General features: G+C 60.5%; 4 protein-coding genes across 4 annotated transcripts; all 4 read left to right on the forward strand.

Moving 5' to 3' along the window:
• Positions 1-3,139: 3,139 nt before the first annotated feature.
• Positions 3,140-3,448, forward strand: LOC308060079 (feather keratin 1-like; the record flags this gene model as incomplete). Its single annotated transcript, XM_080378339.1, has 1 exon — positions 3,140-3,448. The coding sequence occupies one exon, from the start codon at positions 3,140-3,142 to the stop codon at positions 3,446-3,448; it is 309 nt and encodes a 102-aa protein (XP_080234465.1).
• Positions 3,449-6,887: 3,439 nt separating this feature from the next.
• LOC308060016 (feather keratin 1-like) lies at positions 6,888-7,196 on the forward strand (the record flags this gene model as incomplete). Its single annotated transcript, XM_080378192.1, has 1 exon — positions 6,888-7,196. One exon carries the CDS (start codon positions 6,888-6,890, stop codon positions 7,194-7,196), a length of 309 nt encoding a protein of 102 aa, XP_080234318.1.
• A 3,439-nt stretch (positions 7,197-10,635) lies between these two features.
• LOC308061305 (feather keratin 1-like) lies at positions 10,636-10,944 on the forward strand (the record flags this gene model as incomplete). Its single annotated transcript, XM_080381103.1, has 1 exon — positions 10,636-10,944. One exon carries the CDS (start codon positions 10,636-10,638, stop codon positions 10,942-10,944), a length of 309 nt encoding a protein of 102 aa, XP_080237229.1.
• A 3,439-nt stretch (positions 10,945-14,383) lies between these two features.
• Positions 14,384-14,692, forward strand: LOC308061345 (feather keratin 1-like; the record flags this gene model as incomplete). The annotated part of the gene is made up of 1 exon (XM_080381168.1): positions 14,384-14,692. One exon carries the CDS (start codon positions 14,384-14,386, stop codon positions 14,690-14,692), a length of 309 nt encoding a protein of 102 aa, XP_080237294.1.
• Between the last annotated feature and the right edge of the window lie 1,844 nt (positions 14,693-16,536).

Consider the following 16,536-nt stretch of genomic DNA (forward strand, 5'->3'; position numbering starts at 1 on the left):
GGAAGATCTCGGTGCTCTGGCAAAATCTTCTGCAAGCAAAGGACCCGGGCTGACGGTCGCCCTACTTGCCTCTCAGAACGCTTCCCTTCCACTGCGTGCTCCTGCCTTTTCACTCTTTTGCCTCAATAAAATCTCCTGTATCCCAGCACCACACGCCTCCATCTCCTTTCTTCTCCCAAGGCTCTTCCACTCTAAAACGGCACAAGGCCAGGCCTCAACAGGCCGGCGGGGTTGGGGGGAAAAGGGCACTCAGCCTCTCCGAGGACACAGGCCACCAGCGACAACACACACTCGCACCTGCAGGCATACACAGCATGACACAAGCCCAGCACTGGCTCAGAAAAAGCCTCCGATACGACAACGCTCCCTGCGCACACCTCCGACCGAGGCTCCCCGTGCCAACACACGCTTGACTAACTCTCTTCCGCACCCTCCCCAGCAAAAAAAAGGATCACAGAATCATTTAGAGATGGGCAGGAATCTCTGCAGAGCATGTCCTTCCACCCCAGTGCTCAAGCAGGGCCAGCTAGAGCAGATTGTCTGGGACCACAGCCACTCGCGTCTTCAGTACCTCCGAGAATGGAGCCGCCACCACCTCTTCCACTCTTTGACCACCCTCACACTGGAAAAGCCCTGCCGCCTTTGCCCGGGCAATTCCAGATGCTTTCACTTCTGAACATGGCCTCTTGTCCTACCACTGATCGCAAGCCTCTGGGCACAGCCCTTCAGCTGCTTTGCAGGCCACCGCACCGGCCGCTTACGCAACCCGCACTTTCTCAGCTCGTCTAGGAGCACGTACCAGGAGACAGCGACAAAGGCTTCCTTCAAGTACGCCTCAGCAACAGCCACTGCTCTCCCCTCGCCCAACGCCCACTCGCCTCAACGCGGAAGACACGCAGCTCCCTCAAGCATGATTTGCCCTTCCAAAATCCACGCCAAACACCCCCCAACACCTTCCGTCCGTCCTGGCCTTGGCAGTGATTTCCAGCAGCATTGCTTCCATCACCTGCCCCGGGAACAGGCTCGGGCTCACCGGCCTCTGCTTTCCCAGAGCCTCCCGCACCATCTTCTGCGGGACACGAGGGGTACCAGCTCCCTTCCACTCTTCAGGAGCTGCCCCCAGGCACTATGACCTTTCCAGGAAAATGGACAGCGGCCTTCACAAGGAGGCCTCCGCAATGCCAGATGCCTCGGCATTCCTGGGAGCAACACGACAGGCCCCGTGCACTTACAAACACCCACTCCCACATCGCTCCTGCCTACCCCCCTTCATCTTCCTCAGCAACAACCACAGATCACCTGACAAACAGCCTGAAAAACACTCACCTTGCCTCAGCGGGGGCAGGCCTTGCCACTCATCAACCCTTCCGCACGCACCACCACCACCACCACAGCCTCGGCTCTGCAGCCCCGTGCCGCATGCTCAAACCCAGCTCCCCTCGGCAATCGCCAAATTCCCTTTCACCCTGTCAAGCTCTGCGCAGAGAACTGGCCTCACCCCTCGACACTCGCCCCAAGCACAGACCCCAACAAAGGCCCAGGACTGCCAGCCTCCCCTGCCTGCCGCTCCCAGCCCTGCTCCGCCTTTCAGCACACATACGGGCTCTCCAGAAACTCACCTGCCCTCGCACGCTGCCTCATACACAATCATAAGAGTCACTTCCGTTGCAAAAGACCCTTAACGTTATCGAGTCCAACCGTTAACCTAATACTGCCAAGGCCACCACTAATCCATGTCCCTAAGCGCCACGCCTACGTGTCTTTTAAACACCTCCCACAATGGTGACTCAACCACTGCCCTGGGCAGCCTCTTCCAGTGCTTGATAACCCTCTCGGTGAAGAGATTTCTCATCATAGCCAAACTAAACTTTGCCTGGCGCAACATGAGGCCCTTTCCTCTTGCCCTAGCACTTGTTGCTAGGGATGAGAGACTGACAACCTCCTCGTCACAACCTCCTCTCAGGTACTTGGAGACACCGATAGGGCCTCCCCTCAGCCGCCGCCTTCTGAAAACGCAGTAGCCCCGCTTCCCTCAACCGCTACTTCTAAGGCTTCTTCTCTCGATCCTTCACCGCATTCGCTGCTCTCCTTTGGATGCGTCACACCACAGCCCAAGCCCCACCTAAGGGCTCCACGATGGAGGGGCCAACACAAGCACTGGCGGAGCCAGGCAGGGCACCTCTCGTCACAGGACCGGCGAGCTCTCAGCCAGGGCTGCCAGGAAAATGGCCTGCCCTCCTCTGCCTGCCCGCACTGACACCCCCAGGGACGGATCCCAGGGGGCACAAGCCCAGACACGCAGGCCCCTTTCTCCCAGCTACAACCTTTCAAGCAAGGCGGGCAACAAGGCACACACAGAGCACGCTCAGTGGGAAAGGCCAGGCCTACAGTCAGGCTTCGCAAGCTGGCAGCAAGGCAGGCAGGGACCAAATGCCATGGAAGGGGCCGACACTCATGCCCGGCACACCTCCAAAGCCCACAACAGCCTTCCAGGCCCATGAACAAGTGGGGGCCCCTCTTCGCAACGCACCCGCAAACCACACCACACGAGTGCCACGGGATGACCTCACTGACAACACCCCACCTCTCCTATGCTTTGGCCACGTCTGCCAAATGCCCTGACACGCACCTTCCATGCAAATCCTCCCAGATACCTGCTCTCACTTCAAAGCTGACGCCAGGGACAGACGGACACATCCTCAAGAGGAGGACATGAGAAGGGAGCGTTGTGGGAAGGGACACACCCCCCACCTCATTACCTGCCAAGCTCTGGCACGCAACAGCTGCTTGCTGCAAAATGCCGTCACGCGCAAAGCCTGTCCCGCCCCCTCAGACCAGCATAAAAGACGGCCCAGAGCCTCTCTCCATCACACGCTTCTCCTGACGCCTTCTCCCCCGCAGTCAACAAGGTGAGCCTGAAGCCCCTTCCCCTCCTTCTCCTGCCCCACACGCCCCGTCTCTTCCAGCACGCGCTGACACCAGACTCAGCAGCCCCCACGACTCAACACCACCACGCGCCCCGCAGCCCCACACCGCGCCTCCACACTCCCTTGCCCTCCTGTAACGACACCCCTCGCGCCCCCCACCACTCTCCGCTTCCTCAACACCCTCTCTTACAGGGACACTCCACACCGCAGACATGGCCTGCAACAACTTCTGCAGCCCCTGCGGACCCACCCCGCTGGCTAACAGCTGCAACGAGCCCTGCGTCAGGCAGTGCGAGGACTCCCGCGTCGTCATCCAGCCTTCCACCGTGCTGGTCACCCTGCCGGGACCCATCCTCACCTCCTTCCCCCAGAGCACCGCCGTCGGATCCTCCTCATCGGCTGCTGTGGGCAACATCCTCAGCTCCCAGGGAGTGCCCATCTCCTCCGGCGGCTTTGGCTACGGTTACGGCCTCGGAGGCCTGGGCTGCTATGGCGCCGGAAGAGCCTGCCTGCCCTGCTAAGGGCCCTCCACACCACACACACCCTGCAAGCCACGGCATGGACTGAGGACGCACCTCCCGCCTGCTGCTGCCACGAGGACCTGCCACCCGCACCTCCTCCTCTCAAGGCACCAAGCAAAGCAGCACGGAAGGGGCCAGCCCCGGCTGCCACGATACGTGGCCCACCTACCTCCTCCTCTTCTCCCACTGTCTTCTTTGCATCGCCCCTACTGATACGTCCGCTACTCTCCGCTGCAAACGCCTGCTCACAAGCCAAAGACCACCGGGGCACCTCCCCCGCGCTGCTCCCACCGCAGCAAAGGAAGATCTCGGTGCTCTGGCAAAATCTTCTGCAAGCAAAGGACCCAGGCTGACGGTCGCCCTACTTGCCTCTCAGAACGCTTCCCTTCCACTGCGTGCTCCTGCCTTTTCACTCTTTTGCCTCAATAAAATCTCCTGTATCCCAGCACCACACGCCTCCATCTCCTTTCTTCTCCCAAGGCTCTTCCACTCTAAAACGGCACAAGGCCAGGCCTCAACAGGCCGGCGGGGTTGGGGGGAAAAGGGCACTCAGCCTCTCCGAGGACACAGGCCACCAGCGACAACACACACTCGCACCTGCAGGCATACACAGCATGACACAAGCCCAGCACTGGCTCAGAAAAAGCCTCCGATACGACAACGCTCCCTGCGCACACCTCCGACCGAGGCTCCCCGTGCCAACACACGCTTGACTAACTCTCTTCCGCACCCTCCCCAGCAAAAAAAAGGATCACAGAATCATTTAGAGATGGGCAGGAATCTCTGCAGAGCATGTCCTTCCACCCCAGTGCTCAAGCAGGGCCAGCTAGAGCAGATTGTCTGGGACCACAGCCACTCGCGTCTTCAGTACCTCCGAGAATGGAGCCGCCACCACCTCTTCCACTCTTTGACCACCCTCACACTGGAAAAGCCCTGCCGCCTTTGCCCGGGCAATTCCAGATGCTTTCACTTCTGAACATGGCCTCTTGTCCTACCACTGATCGCAAGCCTCTGGGCACAGCCCTTCAGCTGCTTTGCAGGCCACCGCACCGGCCGCTTACGCAACCCGCACTTTCTCAGCTCGTCTAGGAGCACGTACCAGGAGACAGCGACAAAGGCTTCCTTCAAGTACGCCTCAGCAACAGCCACTGCTCTCCCCTCGCCCAACGCCCACTCGCCTCAACGCGGAAGACACGCAGCTCCCTCAAGCATGATTTGCCCTTCCAAAATCCACGCCAAACACCCCCCAACACCTTCCGTCCGTCCTGGCCTTGGCAGTGATTTCCAGCAGCATTGCTTCCATCACCTGCCCCGGGAACAGGCTCGGGCTCACCGGCCTCTGCTTTCCCAGAGCCTCCCGCACCATCTTCTGCGGGACACGAGGGGTACCAGCTCCCTTCCACTCTTCAGGAGCTGCCCCCAGGCACTATGACCTTTCCAGGAAAATGGACAGCGGCCTTCACAAGGAGGCCTCCGCAATGCCAGATGCCTCGGCATTCCTGGGAGCAACACGACAGGCCCCGTGCACTTACAAACACCCACTCCCACATCGCTCCTGCCTACTCCCCTTCATCTTCCTCAGCAACAACCACAGATCACCTGACAAACAGCCTGAAAAACACTCACCTTGCCTCAGCGGGGGCAGGCCTTGCCACTCATCAACCCTTCCGCACGCACCACCACCACCACCACAGCCTCGGCTCTGCAGCCCCGTGCCGCATGCTCAAACCCAGCTCCCCTCGGCAATCGCCAAATTCCCTTTCACCCTGTCAAGCTCTGCGCAGAGAACTGGCCTCACCCCTCGACACTCGCCCCAAGCACAGACCCCAACAAAGGCCCAGGACTGCCAGCCTCCCCTGCCTGCCGCTCCCAGCCCTGCTCCGCCTTTCAGCACACATACGGGCTCTCCAGAAACTCACCTGCCCTCGCACGCTGCCTCATACACAATCATAAGAGTCACTTCCGTTGCAAAAGACCCTTAACGTTATCGAGTCCAACCGTTAACCTAATACTGCCAAGGCCACCACTAATCCATGTCCCTAAGCGCCACGCCTACGTGTCTTTTAAACACCTCCCACAATGGTGACTCAACCACTGCCCTGGGCAGCCTCTTCCAGTGCTTGATAACCCTCTCGGTGAAGAGATTTCTCATCATAGCCAAACTAAACTTTGCCTGGCGCAACATGAGGCCCTTTCCTCTTGCCCTAGCACTTGTTGCTAGGGATGAGAGACTGACAACCTCCTCGTCACAACCTCCTCTCAGGTACTTGGAGACACCGATAGGGCCTCCCCTCAGCCGCCGCCTTCTGAAAACGCAGTAGCCCCGCTTCCCTCAACCGCTACTTCTAAGGCTTCTTCTCTCGATCCTTCACCGCATTCGCTGCTCTCCTTTGGATGCGTCACACCACAGCCCAAGCCCCACCTAAGGGCTCCACGATGGAGGGGCCAACACAAGCACTGGCGGAGCCAGGCAGGGCACCTCTCGTCACAGGACCGGCGAGCTCTCAGCCAGGGCTGCCAGGAAAATGGCCTGCCCTCCTCTGCCTGCCCGCACTGACACCCCCAGGGACGGATCCCAGGGGGCACAAGCCCAGACACGCAGGCCCCTTTCTCCCAGCTACAACCTTTCAAGCAAGGCGGGCAACAAGGCACACACAGAGCACGCTCAGTGGGAAAGGCCAGGCCTACAGTCAGGCTTCGCAAGCTGGCAGCAAGGCAGGCAGGGACCAAATGCCATGGAAGGGGCCGACACTCATGCCCGGCACACCTCCAAAGCCCACAACAGCCTTCCAGGCCCATGAACAAGTGGGGGCCCCTCTTCGCAACGCACCCGCAAACCACACCACACGAGTGCCACGGGATGACCTCACTGACAACACCCCACCTCTCCTATGCTTTGGCCACGTCTGCCAAATGCCCTGACACGCACCTTCCATGCAAATCCTCCCAGATACCTGCTCTCACTTCAAAGCTGACGCCAGGGACAGACGGACACATCCTCAAGAGGAGGACATGAGAAGGGAGCGTTGTGGGAAGGGACACACCCCCCACCTCATTACCTGCCAAGCTCTGGCACGCAACAGCTGCTTGCTGCAAAATGCCGTCACGCGCAAAGCCTGTCCCGCCCCCTCAGACCAGCATAAAAGACGGCCCAGAGCCTCTCTCCATCACACGCTTCTCCTGACGCCTTCTCCCCCGCAGTCAACAAGGTGAGCCTGAAGCCCCTTCCCCTCCTTCTCCTGCCCCACACGCCCCGTCTCTTCCAGCACGCGCTGACACCAGACTCAGCAGCCCCCACGACTCAACACCACCACGCTCCCCGCAGCCCCACACCGCGCCTCCACACTCCCTTGCCCTCCTGTAACGACACCCCTCGCGCCCCCCACCACTCTCCGCTTCCTCAACACCCTCTCTTACAGGGACACTCCACACCGCAGACATGGCCTGCAACAACTTCTGCAGCCCCTGCGGACCCACCCCGCTGGCTAACAGCTGCAACGAGCCCTGCGTCAGGCAGTGCGAGGACTCCCGCGTCGTCATCCAGCCTTCCACCGTGCTGGTCACCCTGCCGGGACCCATCCTCACCTCCTTCCCCCAGAGCACCGCCGTCGGATCCTCCTCATCGGCTGCTGTGGGCAACATCCTCAGCTCCCAGGGAGTGCCCATCTCCTCCGGCGGCTTTGGCTACGGTTACGGCCTCGGAGGCCTGGGCTGCTATGGCGCCGGAAGAGCCTGCCTGCCCTGCTAAGGGCCCTCCACACCACACACACCCTGCAAGCCACGGCATGGACTGAGGACGCACCTCCCGCCTGCTGCTGCCACGAGGACCTGCCACCCGCACCTCCTCCTCTCAAGGCACCAAGCAAAGCAGCACGGAAGGGGCCAGCCCCGGCTGCCACGATACGTGGCCCACCTACCTCCTCCTCTTCTCCCACTGTCTTCTTTGCATCGCCCCTACTGATACGTCCGCTACTCTCCGCTGCAAACGCCTGCTCACAAGCCAAAGACCACCGGGGCACCTCCCCCGCGCTGCTCCCACCGCAGCAAAGGAAGACCTCGGTGCTCTGGCAAAATCTTCTGCAAGCAAAGGACCCGGGCTGACGGTCGCCCTACTTGCACCTCAGAACGCTTCCCTTCCACTGCGTGCTCCTGCCTTTTCACTCTTTTGCCTCAATAAAATCTCCTGTACCCCAGCACCACACGCCTCCATCTCCTTTCTTCTCCCAAGGCTCTTCCACTCTAAAACGGCACAAGGCCAGGCCTCAACAGGCCAGCGGGGTTGGGGGGAAAAGGGCACTCAGCCTCTCCGAGGACACAGGCCACCAGCGACAACACACACTCGCACCTGCAGGCATACACAGCATGACACAAGCCCAGCACTGGCTCAGAAAAAGCCTCCGATACGACAACGCTCCCTGCGCACACCTCCGACCGAGGCTCCCCGTGCCAACACACGCTTGACTAACTCTCTTCCGCACCCTCCCCAGCAAAAAAAAGGATCACAGAATCATTTAGAGATGGGCAGGAATCTCTGCAGAGCATGTCCTTCCACCCCAGTGCTCAAGCAGGGCCAGCTAGAGCAGATTGTCTGGGACCACAGCCACTCGCGTCTTCAGTACCTCCGAGAATGGAGCCGCCACCACCTCTTCCACTCTTTGACCACCCTCACACTGGAAAAGCCCTGCCGCCTTTGCCCGGGCAATTCCAGATGCTTTCACTTCTGAACATGGCCTCTTGTCCTACCACTGATCGCAAGCCTCTGGGCACAGCCCTTCAGCTGCTTTGCAGGCCACCGCACCGGCCGCTTACGCAACCCGCACTTTCTCAGCTCGTCTAGGAGCACGTACCAGGAGACAGCGACAAAGGCTTCCTTCAAGTACGCCTCAGCAACAGCCACTGCTCTCCCCTCGCCCAACGCCCACTCGCCTCAACGCGGAAGACACGCAGCTCCCTCAAGCATGATTTGCCCTTCCAAAATCCACGCCAAACACCCCCCAACACCTTCCGTCCGTCCTGGCCTTGGCAGTGATTTCCAGCAGCATTGCTTCCATCACCTGCCCCGGGAACAGGCTCGGGCTCACCGGCCTCTGCTTTCCCAGAGCCTCCCGCACCATCTTCTGCGGGACACGAGGGGTACCAGCTCCCTTCCACTCTTCAGGAGCTGCCCCCAGGCACTATGACCTTTCCAGGAAAATGGACAGCGGCCTTCACAAGGAGGCCTCCGCAATGCCAGATGCCTCGGCATTCCTGGGAGCAACACGACAGGCCCCGTGCACTTACAAACACCCACTCCCACATCGCTCCTGCCTACCCCCCTTCATCTTCCTCAGCAACAACCACAGATCACCTGACAAACAGCCTGAAAAACACTCACCTTGCCTCAGCGGGGGCAGGCCTTGCCACTCATCAACCCTTCCGCACGCACCACCACCACCACCACAGCCTCGGCTCTGCAGCCCCGTGCCGCATGCTCAAACCCAGCTCCCCTCGGCAATCGCCAAATTCCCTTTCACCCTGTCAAGCTCTGCGCAGAGAACTGGCCTCACCCCTCGACACTCGCCCCAAGCACAGACCCCAACAAAGGCCCAGGACTGCCAGCCTCCCCTGCCTGCCGCTCCCAGCCCTGCTCCGCCTTTCAGCACACATACGGGCTCTCCAGAAACTCACCTGCCCTCGCACGCTGCCTCATACACAATCATAAGAGTCACTTCCGTTGCAAAAGACCCTTAACGTTATCGAGTCCAACCGTTAACCTAATACTGCCAAGGCCACCACTAATCCATGTCCCTAAGCGCCACGCCTACGTGTCTTTTAAACACCTCCCACAATGGTGACTCAACCACTGCCCTGGGCAGCCTCTTCCAGTGCTTGATAACCCTCTCGGTGAAGAGATTTCTCATCATAGCCAAACTAAACTTTGCCTGGCGCAACATGAGGCCCTTTCCTCTTGCCCTAGCACTTGTTGCTAGGGATGAGAGACTGACAACCTCCTCGTCACAACCTCCTCTCAGGTACTTGGAGACACCGATAGGGCCTCCCCTCAGCCGCCGCCTTCTGAAAACGCAGTAGCCCCGCTTCCCTCAACCGCTACTTCTAAGGCTTCTTCTCTCGATCCTTCACCGCATTCGCTGCTCTCCTTTGGATGCGTCACACCACAGCCCAAGCCCCACCTAAGGGCTCCACGATGGAGGGGCCAACACAAGCACTGGCGGAGCCAGGCAGGGCACCTCTCGTCACAGGACCGGCGAGCTCTCAGCCAGGGCTGCCAGGAAAATGGCCTGCCCTCCTCTGCCTGCCCGCACTGACACCCCCAGGGACGGATCCCAGGGGGCACAAGCCCAGACACGCAGGCCCCTTTCTCCCAGCTACAACCTTTCAAGCAAGGCGGGCAACAAGGCACACACAGAGCACGCTCAGTGGGAAAGGCCAGGCCTACAGTCAGGCTTCGCAAGCTGGCAGCAAGGCAGGCAGGGACCAAATGCCATGGAAGGGGCCGACACTCATGCCCGGCACACCTCCAAAGCCCACAACAGCCTTCCAGGCCCATGAACAAGTGGGGGCCCCTCTTCGCAACGCACCCGCAAACCACACCACACGAGTGCCACGGGATGACCTCACTGACAACACCCCACCTCTCCTATGCTTTGGCCACGTCTGCCAAATGCCCTGACACGCACCTTCCATGCAAATCCTCCCAGATACCTGCTCTCACTTCAAAGCTGACGCCAGGGACAGACGGACACATCCTCAAGAGGAGGACATGAGAAGGGAGCGTTGTGGGAAGGGACACACCCCCCACCTCATTACCTGCCAAGCTCTGGCACGCAACAGCTGCTTGCTGCAAAATGCCGTCACGCGCAAAGCCTGTCCCGCCCCCTCAGACCAGCATAAAAGACGGCCCAGAGCCTCTCTCCATCACACGCTTCTCCTGACGCCTTCTCCCCCGCAGTCAACAAGGTGAGCCTGAAGCCCCTTCCCCTCCTTCTCCTGCCCCACACGCCCCGTCTCTTCCAGCACGCGCTGACACCAGACTCAGCAGCCCCCACGACTCAACACCACCACGCGCCCCGCAGCCCCACACCGCGCCTCCACACTCCCTTGCCCTCCTGTAACGACACCCCTCGCGCCCCCCACCACTCTCCGCTTCCTCAACACCCTCTCTTACAGGGACACTCCACACCGCAGACATGGCCTGCAACAACTTCTGCAGCCCCTGCGGACCCACCCCGCTGGCTAACAGCTGCAACGAGCCCTGCGTCAGGCAGTGCGAGGACTCCCGCGTCGTCATCCAGCCTTCCACCGTGCTGGTCACCCTGCCGGGACCCATCCTCACCTCCTTCCCCCAGAGCACCGCCGTCGGATCCTCCTCATCGGCTGCTGTGGGCAACATCCTCAGCTCCCAGGGAGTGCCCATCTCCTCCGGCGGCTTTGGCTACGGTTACGGCCTCGGAGGCCTGGGCTGCTATGGCGCCGGAAGAGCCTGCCTGCCCTGCTAAGGGCCCTCCACACCACACACACCCTGCAAGCCACGGCATGGACTGAGGACGCACCTCCCGCCTGCTGCTGCCACGAGGACCTGCCACCCGCACCTCCTCCTCTCAAGGCACCAAGCAAAGCAGCACGGAAGGGGCCAGCCCCGGCTGCCACGATACGTGGCCCACCTACCTCCTCCTCTTCTCCCACTGTCTTCTTTGCATCGCCCCTACTGATACGTCCGCTACTCTCCGCTGCAAACGCCTGCTCACAAGCCAAAGACCACCGGGGCACCTCCCCCGCGCTGCTCCCACCGCAGCAAAGGAAGATCTCGGTGCTCTGGCAAAATCTTCTGCAAGCAAAGGACCCGGGCTGACGGTCGCCCTACTTGCACCTCAGAACGCTTCCCTTCCACTGCGTGCTCCTGCCTTTTCACTCTTTTGCCTCAATAAAATCTCCTGTATCCCAGCACCACACGCCTCCATCTCCTTTCTTCTCCCAAGGCTCTTCCACTCTAAAACGGCACAAGGCCAGGCCTCAACAGGCCGGCGGGGTTGGGGGGAAAAGGGCACTCAGCCTCTCCGAGGACACAGGCCACCAGCGACAACACACACTCGCACCTGCAGGCATACACAGCATGACACAAGCCCAGCACTGGCTCAGAAAAAGCCTCCGATACGACAACGCTCCCTGCGCACACCTCCGACCGAGGCTCCCCGTGCCAACACACGCTTGACTAACTCTCTTCCGCACCCTCCCCAGCAAAAAAAAGGATCACAGAATCATTTAGAGATGGGCAGGAATCTCTGCAGAGCATGTCCTTCCACCCCAGTGCTCAAGCAGGGCCAGCTAGAGCAGATTGTCTGGGACCACAGCCACTCGCGTCTTCAGTACCTCCGAGAATGGAGCCGCCACCACCTCTTCCACTCTTTGACCACCCTCACACTGGAAAAGCCCTGCCGCCTTTGCCCGGGCAATTCCAGATGCTTTCACTTCTGAACATGGCCTCTTGTCCTACCACTGATCGCAAGCCTCTGGGCACAGCCCTTCAGCTGCTTTGCAGGCCACCGCACCGGCCGCTTACGCAACCCGCACTTTCTCAGCTCGTCTAGGAGCACGTACCAGGAGACAGCGACAAAGGCTTCCTTCAAGTACGCCTCAGCAACAGCCACTGCTCTCCCCTCGCCCAACGCCCACTCGCCTCAACGCGGAAGACACGCAGCTCCCTCAAGCATGATTTGCCCTTCCAAAATCCACGCCAAACACCCCCCAACACCTTCCGTCCGTCCTGGCCTTGGCAGTGATTTCCAGCAGCATTGCTTCCATCACCTGCCCCGGGAACAGGCTCGGGCTCACCGGCCTCTGCTTTCCCAGAGCCTCCCGCACCATCTTCTGCGGGACACGAGGGGTACCAGCTCCCTTCCACTCTTCAGGAGCTGCCCCCAGGCACTATGACCTTTCCAGGAAAATGGACAGCGGCCTTCACAAGGAGGCCTCCGCAATGCCAGATGCCTCGGCATTCCTGGGAGCAACACGACAGGCCCCGTGCACTTACAAACACCCACTCCCACATCGCTCCTGCCTACTCCCCTTCATCTTCCTCAGCAACAACCACAGATCACCTGACAAACAGCCTGAAAAACACTCACCTTGCCTCAGCGGGGGCAGGCCTTGCCACTCATCAACCCTTCCGCACGCACCACCACCACCACCACAGCCTCGGCTCTGCAGCCCCGTGCCGCATGCTCAAACCCAGCTCCCCTCGGCAATCGCCAAATTCCCTTTCACCCTGTCAAGCTCTGCGCAGAGAACTGGCCTCACCCCTCGACACTCGCCCCAAGCACAGACCCCAACAAAGGCCCAGGACTGCCAGCCTCCCCTGCCTGCCGCTCCCAGCCCTGCTCCGCCTTTCAGCACACATACGGGCTCTCCAGAAACTCACCTGCCCTCGCACGCTGCCTCATACACAATCATAAGAGTCACTTCCGTTGCAAAAGACCCTTAACGTTATCGAGTCCAACCGTTAACCTAATACTGCCAAGGCCACCACTAATCCATGTCCCTAAGCGCCACGCCTACGTGTCTTTTAAACACCTCCCACAATGGTGACTCAACCACTGCCCTGGGCAGCCTCTTCCAGTGCTTGATAACCCTCTCGGTGAAGAGATTTCTCATCATAGCCAAACTAAACTTTGCCTGGCGCAACATGAGGCCCTTTCCTCTTGCCCTAGCACTTGTTGCTAGGGATGAGAGACTGACAACCTCCTCGTCACAACCTCCTCTCAGGTACTTGGAGACACCGATAGGGCCTCCCCTCAGCCGCCGCCTTCTGAAAACGCAGTAGCCCCGCTTCCCTCAACCGCTACTTCTAAGGCTTCTTCTCTCGATCCTTCACCGCATTCGCTGCTCTCCTTTGGATGCGTCACACCACAGCCCAAGCCCCACCTAAGGGCTCCACGATGGAGGGGCCAACACAAGCACTGGCGGAGCCAGGCAGGGCACCTCTCGTCACAGGACCGGCGAGCTCTCAGCCAGGGCTGCCAGGAAAATGGCCTGCCCTCCTCTGCCTGCCCGCACTGACACCCCCAGGGACGGATCCCAGGGGGCACAAGCCCAGACACGCAGGCCCCTTTCTCCCAGCTACAACCTTTCAAGCAAGGCGGGCAACAAGGCACACACAGAGCACGCTCAGTGGGAAAGGCCAGGCCTACAGTCAGGCTTCGCAAGCTGGCAGCAAGGCAGGCAGGGACCAAATGCCATGGAAGGGGCCGACACTCATGCCCGGCACACCTCCAAAGCCCACAACAGCCTTCCAGGCCCATGAACAAGTGGGGGCCCCTCTTCGCAACGCACCCGCAAACCACACCACACGAGTGCCACGGGATGACCTCACTGACAACACCCCACCTCTCCTATGCTTTGGCCACGTCTGCCAAATGCCCTGACACGCACCTTCCATGCAAATCCTCCCAGATACCTGCTCTCACTTCAAAGCTGACGCCAGGGACAGACGGACACATCCTCAAGAGGAGGACATGAGAAGGGAGCGTTGTGGGAAGGGACACACCCCCCACCTCATTACCTGCCAAGCTCTGGCACGCAACAGCTGCTTGCTGCAAAATGCCGTCACGCGCAAAGCCTGTCCCGCCCCCTCAGACCAGCATAAAAGACGGCCCAGAGCCTCTCTCCATCACACGCTTCTCCTGACGCCTTCTCCCCCGCAGTCAACAAGGTGAGCCTGAAGCCCCTTCCCCTCCTTCTCCTGCCCCACACGCCCCGTCTCTTCCAGCACGCGCTGACACCAGACTCAGCAGCCCCCACGACTCAACACCACCACGCGCCCCGCAGCCCCACACCGCGCCTCCACACTCCCTTGCCCTCCTGTAACGACACCCCTCGCGCCCCCCACCACTCTCCGCTTCCTCAACACCCTCTCTTACAGGGACACTCCACACCGCAGACATGGCCTGCAACAACTTCTGCAGCCCCTGCGGACCCACCCCGCTGGCTAACAGCTGCAACGAGCCCTGCGTCAGGCAGTGCGAGGACTCCCGCGTCGTCATCCAGCCTTCCACCGTGCTGGTCACCCTGCCGGGACCCATCCTCACCTCCTTCCCCCAGAGCACCGCCGTCGGATCCTCCTCATCGGCTGCTGTGGGCAACATCCTCAGCTCCCAGGGAGTGCCCATCTCCTCCGGCGGCTTTGGCTACGGTTACGGCCTCGGAGGCCTGGGCTGCTATGGCGCCGGAAGAGCCTGCCTGCCCTGCTAAGGGCCCTCCACACCACACACACCCTGCAAGCCACGGCATGGACTGAGGACGCACCTCCCGCCTGCTGCTGCCACGAGGACCTGCCACCCGCACCTCCTCCTCTCAAGGCACCAAGCAAAGCAGCACGGAAGGGGCCAGCCCCGGCTGCCACGATACGTGGCCCACCTACCTCCTCCTCTTCTCCCACTGTCTTCTTTGCATCGCCCCTACTGATACGTCCGCTACTCTCCGCTGCAAACGCCTGCTCACAAGCCAAAGACCACCGGGGCACCTCCCCCGCGCTGCTCCCACCGCAGCAAAGGAAGATCTCGGTGCTCTGGCAAAATCTTCTGCAAGCAAAGGACCCGGGCTGACGGTCGCCCTACTTGCCTCTCAGAACGCTTCCCTTCCACTGCGTGCTCCTGCCTTTTCACTCTTTTGCCTCAATAAAATCTCCTGTATCCCAGCACCACACGCCTCCATCTCCTTTCTTCTCCCAAGGCTCTTCCACTCTAAAACGGCACAAGGCCAGGCCTCAACAGGCCGGCGGGGTTGGGGGGAAAAGGGCACTCAGCCTCTCCGAGGACACAGGCCACCAGCGACAACACACACTCGCACCTGCAGGCATACACAGCATGACACAAGCCCAGCACTGGCTCAGAAAAAGCCTCCGATACGACAACGCTCCCTGCGCACACCTCCGACCGAGGCTCCCCGTGCCAACACACGCTTGACTAACTCTCTTCCGCACCCTCCCCAGCAAAAAAAAGGATCACAGAATCATTTAGAGATGGGCAGGAATCTCTGCAGAGCATGTCCTTCCACCCCAGTGCTCAAGCAGGGCCAGCTAGAGCAGATTGTCTGGGACCACAGCCACTCGCGTCTTCAGTACCTCCGAGAATGGAGCCGCCACCACCTCTTCCACTCTTTGACCACCCTCACACTGGAAAAGCCCTGCCGCCTTTGCCCGGGCAATTCCAGATGCTTTCACTTCTGAACATGGCCTCTTGTCCTACCACTGATCGCAAGCCTCTGGGCACAGCCCTTCAGCTGCTTTGCAGGCCACCGCACCGGCCGCTTACGCAACCCGCACTTTCTCAGCTCGTCTAGGAGCACGTACCAGGAGACAGCGACAAAGGCTTCCTTCAAGTACGCCTCAGCAACAGCCACTGCTCTCCCCTCGCCCAACGCCCACTCGCCTCAACGCGGAAGACACGCAGCTCCCTCAAGCATGATTTGCCCTTCCAAAATCCACGCCAAACACCCCCCAACACCTTCCGTCCGTCCTGGCCTTGGCAGTGATTTCCAGCAGCATTGCTTCCATCACCTGCCCCGGGAACAGGCTCGGGCTCACCGGCCTCTGCTTTCCCAGAGCCTCCCGCACCATCTTCTGCGGGACACGAGGGGTACCAGCTCCCTTCCACTCTTCAGGAGCTGCCCCCAGGCACTATGACCTTTCCAGGAAAATGGACAGCGGCCTTCACAAGGAGGCCTCCGCAATGCCAGATGCCTCGGCATTCCTGGGAGCAACACGACAGGCCCCGTGCACTTACAAACACCCACTCCCACATCGCTCCTGCCTACTCCCCTTCATCTTCCTCAGCAACAACCACAGATCACCTGACAAACAGCCTGAAAAACACTCACCTTGCCTCAGCGGGGGCAGGCCTTGCCACTCATCAACCCTTCCGCACGCACCACCACCACCACCACAGCCTCGGCTCTGCAGCCCCGTGCCGCATGCTCAAACCCAGCTCCCCTCGGCAATCGCCAAATTCCCTTTCACCCTGTCAAGCTCTGCGCAGAGAACTGGCCTCACCCCTCGACACTCGCCCCAAGCACAGACCCCAACAAAGGCCCAGGAC

This window comes from Falco punctatus (assembly GCF_963210335.1).
Source record: "Falco punctatus genome assembly, chromosome: 3".
Lineage (NCBI taxonomy): Eukaryota > Metazoa > Chordata > Aves > Falconiformes > Falconidae > Falco > Falco punctatus.